Raw genomic sequence first — 7,187 nt, forward strand, 5'->3', positions numbered from 1 at the left:
GAAAGTAAAACTAGAAAATATATTTATGGAAATATTTATCTTGTGATTATATTCCTTTAAATTATGTCAATTTTTTCAGCAAGCAGTCAATCATCACCGTTAATATTTTAGTAAATTAACTGAAATATATTTTTTATGCTAAAAACTGAAACATAGAAAATTAGATATGATTTTATAAAAAAAAGTTTATTTCAAGTTTATTTACAAGCTTTACAAAACAAACTTTCGTAACAATTTTTTACAACAATTAATGTGTCAAAATGTAACAAAACATGACAAATTATTTTAAAAAAGTACATTTAATTATTGACACTTTTTTAAGAACAAGTTCATTTTAATAAACTGAAATAAAAATGAAGCAATGGATTGACAATTTATATAAATTTTACTATAAGAATTCTTAAACTTTTAATGCTTACAAAAATTGCATAGGTTAGCAAAATTTATTAAAAAAAACTGCAAACTTATAATTCAGTTTAAAGTTTCTTTTTGCTGTTATTTGATCATCATAACTTAATGAACTTGATTTGGCCATTAAATGAATAGCCAAAATAGTTTATTATCGCAATTTAATGAACTTGATTTGGCCATTAAATAAATAGCCAAAATAGTTTATTATCGTAACTTAATGAACTTGATTTGGCCATTAAATGAATAGCCAAAATAGTTTATTATCGCAATTTAATGAACTTGATTTGGCCATTAAATAAATAGCCAAAATAGTTTATTATCGTAACTTAATGAACTTGATTTGGCCATTAAATGAATAGCCAAAATAGTTAATTATCGTTACACATCCACCACCTGGTGTGTGTAATTCCCCGAAAGTATACTCCTAATCTTGATGATTTTTAAAAGTACAATGCGTATCTAATAAATTTAAAAAAGCTTTTGATGCTAAATCCAGAGGTATTTTTAAAAGACATACTTTAAATGAAAATAAATTATCCTATGAAGCGATGAGGAATAAATAATGAATGTGATTACAATTATTATCATATTTCATCAAGAAAATCTCCATACTAAGAAAATAAGTCATTCTTTACTCGATATCATTATTAATTGGCAGTTGGAATCCGGGTGGTTTTAACCTAGAGATATAACAGTACCGCCATTATTATAACCTCCTTGACCTGCATAACCTCCTTGACCAGCATAACCTCCTTTACCACCTATACCTTTGGCTATACCTAAATTATTTCCTAATTCAACTCCAAAGAATACTTTGCCATTCAAGTTTAGTAAAGGTTTCGGAAGTCCTGAGAGCAGAAGTTTCAGCAAACCTAAAGGATCTAATTTTATAGCAACGGCGGCTGATGGTTTGCTGTAACCACCACCACCATAACCTCCTTGGTTATATACTCCTGGATTGCGATATTGCGTTTCTTGATGATCGTATGCAGCAGGTTCGTATCCGTGTTCATAGGCATACGGACCTTGTCGATCCTGCTTAAGGACACCTTTGGAACTGCTGAGATCCTTATCCGCGGAAGTCTGTGTCTTGTCTGAACCAATATTTGAAGCTTGCATGTATTGAGAGTAAAGTTGCTGCTGCCCTTGCGATAAGTAGACTGGCTGCTGTGATTGAACTGTTGGTAAGCTGGAAGACGCTGAGGCTGATGGAGAATAAGGCCTTGAAGGTTGTTGATAGCTTTGCATTTGAGCGGACTTGTCATCATCCCAAAGCAGACCTTTTTGTTGGGAAGCATACGCTGTGGCTGTTTGTCCTGGTTGAACAGTCTTTGGAAGTGGCTGTTGAGCAGTAGTTGCGCTAGATGTTTGGGCAGAATATTGCGGTGCTAATAAAAAGGGAGATGATTGTGGATTCAAGGATTGCAGGGCTTGAAGTGCTGAAGCTATCATTTGTTCTCGGTTCATATTTTGAGAGTCTACAGATGGTTGAATAAGACCAGACCGTTTCATGAACTGAGATAACTGGTCGTCAGATAATGGAGCGGATTCTTGATCCTGAAAAGAAGTTATATACAAATTAATTTCATTACCTTCTATTTATCATTCCTTAGAGTTTAAGAGACCAGTTTTTATTATATCGAGATAAATTTTCCAATATAACTCCAAGTCGAGCAAACTCTTAATTACACTTTACTGATCAAGAAGAAGGCCATACCATATTGGCGTACTGTCCTTCACAGCGTCTGTGCCGATAAATTCGTTCTATTGTGTCAACATTCCAATGTTTTCCTGTTTTAAAGCTATCCTTATTTATTGGTGCTTATTATTATATAACCAGCTTATTATACATTTTCTAAAGATTCATACCCTGAAAACGGTGAGGATTTTGTACAATAGTAGCACTGTTTTGTTTCATTTCGATAATCTTTGATCTCGGGATAAGACTGGGCACCCCCCTTCTGCTGATCGCACAAAAACTGCTGTGCAACGGAGGAAGAAAATAGCAGTATCCAAGGCTTAATAAAATTTTTACGGACCCCGAGACAAAATGTATTGTGATCCCTCTTTCAAAGCACAAAAAGCCTTATTTTTATTTTCATATTTTGTGGAACATATTTTGTTTGTGTTGTTTCATATTTTGTAGGATCCTTTGCACAAAAACGTAGTTTTTGTATAGATATAAAGAAATTCTCTGTAATTTTCTTTTAAAATGTTATTAATAAGCACTACATATTTGTGAAGAATTTCGGTTGGGTCCTATGCAGTTCCGAGGTCAACGACAATTGTCCCCTTCAACGGCTTTGACTAAATGTAAAATACGTGCATATTTTTCCTTAATTGCCACATAAAATAGGAATGTCATATAAAATAAAAATAACCTGTTACTTTTTCATTGAAATTCCAGCATTTCTGAATTCCCCTCAGAGTAAACATGTGTACTAGGCTTTACCCCACATGTGGGGTAAGATCGGTGGATTTGATTTTTCATACAAAAAAAATCATTTAAAAAAGTAGTGAATCAATGACTTTAGGACTGATATATTGTACAACTGGACTAATATATTGCATATTGGAAAGATATATTGTAGAAGTCTGACAGTTTCTAGGTCGAACAGTTAAGCTCCTACCAGACATCGAATCTTAGCTATTCAGTATTACCCCACTTCCATTTATCTAAACATCTATAACTTCTAAAAAAGTGGTTACAAACTGGCGGCCCGCGAAGCTTTTTTTTTGTGGGCAAATTTATTTCTCAGGTTTTGCGTCCAAGAAAATATTTATTCAAATACAAATATAATCGTGTATTTTGCTCTTTTTTATTTCTTTTTTTTTGTAATTTGTGAATAGAATTTAGCATGTGCATATCAGAAATTTTCTCGAGGAAATTCTGCCATTTTACTTTTTGAAACCACTCATTTTGGACGAAATTATTTACATTTGCAAATTTTAAAACTCATAAAAGAGGGAATGAATATCGTGTTTTATTTAAATTCCTTGATTTGAATAACGCATGAGCGGAAAAGAAAAAAATAATAATTTTAGATGCTAGAGAATTTTTTCTTTCTTTGTTGTTTAGTTCCTAATAAGTCGAAAAAATGTTAATTTATCACAGAATTAAATTTAAACGAAAAAAAAAATCTTATCACTAAGTTTTTGATTAAGAGAAGATTCAACGTAACAAGTAATATTTGTAATGCTTGTTATTTTGCTTTATAATCTTTGAAAAACTTTGATAAAAATCTGACAGTAATATTTAACGTTACTTCAAACATAAAAGTGTCCTATATAAAATTTTGATAAATTTGCTGCCCACCATTTGACTGGTGTTTTTAATTGCGGCCCCCGGCCACCTGTAAGTTGGAAACCCCTGTTCTAAAACAATGACTGTTTAATTTTAATAAATAAAACGTTTTCTGCAAATAAAGAGCTAAGAGTTTTAATTGGTTAAATATAATATATTAGTTATTTTAAAAATAAAGTTCTATGCTGTTAAATGTATTGTTAACTTACTTCGTTGGCACTTTCACTTCCACTTTTCGCCAAGTTTGCCATAAATTCTTCTAGTTTCATGGATTCTGCAGCGGAACATGATAAAATGACAGCTGAAAAGATTTGGAATTAAATTTATCATGCAGATATATTTAAAATTAGATCACTATAAATTGTACTGTTTACAAGTTTCCGGCCGGAAACTGAAGGCACGTGGATTTCAGTTAGTGCAGATTTAGATAAAAAAAAATTACTTTCAATTAGTTCCAGAAGGAAATTTTATAATCTGTTATTCGAACTCGCTTTATTTATTTTGTAATATATTAGGGGGAAAAAAGCAAAGCACTTTTTTTTGTAGGCAGATGTTTGTTCTTCGTATATTTTTGTTTAAACAAATGTGGTCTTATTATATAATAATACACATGTATAAAATTTCTTAAATATACCATTACCAATTCTGTAAAGATAATTAAACGAATAATTTTGCTTTAAGATTAAATTTCGGAAATATTAATATTTTTTATTATCTTAAGAACTAAATATGTTTAAAAATTAAAGTAGGCAATATTCTATTTTCATTTCAAAACAGTATAAATTTTCTCTTTTTACTTAAAAAAAATGAAATTGTAGAACTTGTAACTTTATTGGCTGTTGTAAAAACAGAATTACGTATTTATTTCAAATCATTATTAATGGTTCGATTTCGTTTTTGAACTAATTTTATTTTTCGATAAATGATTTGCTTTTCTAGTTTTCATGGTTTTTTAAATAATTTATTTCACTGATTAGTAATTTATTTTGCAAATTAAATAGGTGAATGAATATATTTTACTTTATTCGCTAACAGTTTTTACAAATTAAATAAGATTATGCTTAATAAAGAATAAAAGTTTTACTTAATGAGTTCTTTGTAACACTGTTTACTCTGTCCAGTTCTAACAATGTGTACTTTTTACTAGATTTTTTAAAACTTGCATTATGTCTCTGAAACAATTTAAAAATAGTTCTATTTATTCTCTTTCTGTTGGAGTAAACTTGTAAAATTTTTTGACAAATAATACAGCTTTTGAAATAAGTTTTTGTACCAAAGAAGTATATTTAGTATAAAATTATTTTAATAAATGATAAATGTAATAAATATAATTATTAGGAAAACAGGCTTACACCAAATTTATTCTTTTATGCTAAGTTTTAAAAACAATTTTCTTCTCAATTTACAGATCATAAGAAATCATTGTAAGCTTTAATATTATAGATATTTTTTGAGTTTTAATTTTCAGAATTGTAAAGAAATTATGTATATTCAAATGGTGCACACACATATATGGAACAAAATAATTATTAAAATGATCAAAATTAATATTTTTATTAAAATAAAACTCTCGTAACACTCTTGATTATGAATATATTTATACATATATAATTTTCTATGAATTGTAAGTTACACCTAAATGTTTAAGAGTTTAAAACAATTTTATAGAAAAAAACATGTTATGTCAATAAAATAAATGAACAAAATTTATTTAAATATAGTATGTGCGGCTTAATTTTATCATTTCATTATTATTAATTATTATCTTAATTAATTTTATTTTTAATTTGATTAATTATTAAATGTATTATTATTTATTACTTTTATAAAAAGGGATATCAAACTCTGTAGTAAAGTATTGCACTTATAACCTAGATTAGGAAAAGGAAATCTGTGATAATTAATATTTACATTTTTAATTAATTTTTAAATTTAATGTTTCCTTACACTCAATGTTTCTTTTACTAGTTAAAAAAAACTATTGACACATATTTTTACTTTTTTTCTGTTAAGATTATTGTTATATATCATTACAAAAACGTAAAAACTATTATTTTATTTATGACTTCATTATTTAAAAAAAACATCAGAACTATTAAAATTAATAACATTTAAGGAGAACAATAAATTGACATGTTATTATAATAAAAAAAAATTATAGTACGTACCTGCAAAAATTAGAAGTATAAAATTCTTCATATTGACTAGTTATATTTTAATTATTTATTTTTCTAAATTGAATTGGCAACAGTCCTTTTTTTTGTAAATCTGGTTTTGTATACATAACTTCATTATTCAAAAATAACATCAGTAGTATTAAAATTAATAACATTTAAAGACATAACTAAATTGACATATTACTGTAATAAAATAAAATCAAAATACATACCTGCAAAAATTAGAAGTATAAAATTCTTCATATTGACTAGTTATATTTTAATTATTTATTTTACTAAATTGAATTGGCAACAGTCCTTTTTTTTGTAAATCTGGCGGTAAAAAAGTCGTTTTCAGCTGAATCGCGGCAAGGATGTAAAGAGAGTGTTGTTACTTTCCCCTCGGAAACACCTTTTCGTCAACATCTGACACGGTAAGTGGGTTTTAAATAAGATGGTGGAAAGATTTGGAACACGCGATTTGGAGACAAAAATTATCCTCTAGATTGGGCAATGTCCACTTTTGTCAACGCCCAAAATGTATCTCGGGATGCAATAGATATGGACTGATGCAATACAATGTGGTATTCTTTTAAGTAGTTTTATTGTGTTTTATGAAATTGTTCTTAACTAGGAGAAAGAAAAAGCAATTTTTTTATGAGTCGGTTCTTTATTTCTCATTTTAATTTGAGCTGGTACGTGCCGCAATGTCCGAAATGAACTTCAAAATTCTACAAGGGTGATTTTTATGAATAGTGTTTTTTTTTTTAATGGTAAAAAATGCATATTATTTTTTTAAAATTTATATTTTGGAGTAAATTTATTATTAGTTTTCAGTGTAAAATTTAGAACAAACTTGAATAAATAAAAAAAAAACTAAAAAAAAAGCTTAAATTAAGTATAGTAACTTTGAAAAGCCGTAATGAATTTATAAAATGCATCTTTTTTTAATCCTAAGAATTGATATTCATTTTTAGATATATTATTCTTCTATAAAAGTATATTTCTCTAAATTTAGGAGAAATTTCGAAGTTTTGCTATATTGTTTAGATCCACCGTACTGACTGTTACTTTAATGCTTTAGTGCAGGGATAGGCAAACTACGGCCCGCGGGCCAGCTGTGGCCCACCGAAAGGTTTTATCCGGCCCTCGGATAGAATTTTAACTTGCCGATCCGTGAGGAATAAGGAAAAACTTGAGATTTATGAAGATGACTTGAAAAAAACTCAATTTTGAAGATTTCAGTGTCATTCAAAGATAATTAGACATTTTTACCATGCCTTTCAACTTAAATTGTGAAACATTGAGGTGAGATT

At 28.5% G+C, this 7,187-nt stretch overlaps 1 protein-coding gene across 1 annotated transcript; it reads right to left on the minus strand.

The window, feature by feature from the left end:
* Positions 1–319: 319 nt before the first annotated feature.
* LOC107441400 (uncharacterized) lies at positions 320–5,987 on the minus strand. The gene is made up of 3 exons (XM_087154000.1): positions 5,884–5,987; positions 3,925–4,016; positions 320–1,968 (listed from the first exon to the last, which is right to left on the minus strand). Exons 1-3 carry the CDS (start codon positions 5,912–5,914, stop codon positions 1,087–1,089), a joined length of 1,005 nt encoding a protein of 334 aa, XP_087010126.1. The 5' UTR covers positions 5,915–5,987; the 3' UTR covers positions 320–1,086.
* Between the last annotated feature and the right edge of the window lie 1,200 nt (positions 5,988–7,187).

The sequence above is a fragment of the Parasteatoda tepidariorum genome, chromosome 10 (assembly GCF_982258835.1).
Source record: "Parasteatoda tepidariorum strain Cologne lab strain chromosome 10, Ptep-v5.0, whole genome shotgun sequence".
NCBI classification, from domain to species: Eukaryota; Metazoa; Arthropoda; class Arachnida; order Araneae; family Theridiidae; genus Parasteatoda; species Parasteatoda tepidariorum.

Coding starts and splice junctions, on each gene's coding strand:
- LOC107441400 (XM_087154000.1), bottom strand. CDS start 5,914: ATGAAGAATTTTATACTTCTAATTTTTGCAG. Junction 4,017..5,883: donor TATACTTCTAATTTTTGCAG/GTACGTACTATA, acceptor AAATCTTTTCAG/CTGTCATTTTATCATGTTCC. Junction 1,969..3,924: donor GAAGTGAAAGTGCCAACGAA/GTAAGTTAACAA, acceptor ACTTCTTTTCAG/GATCAAGAATCCGCTCCATT.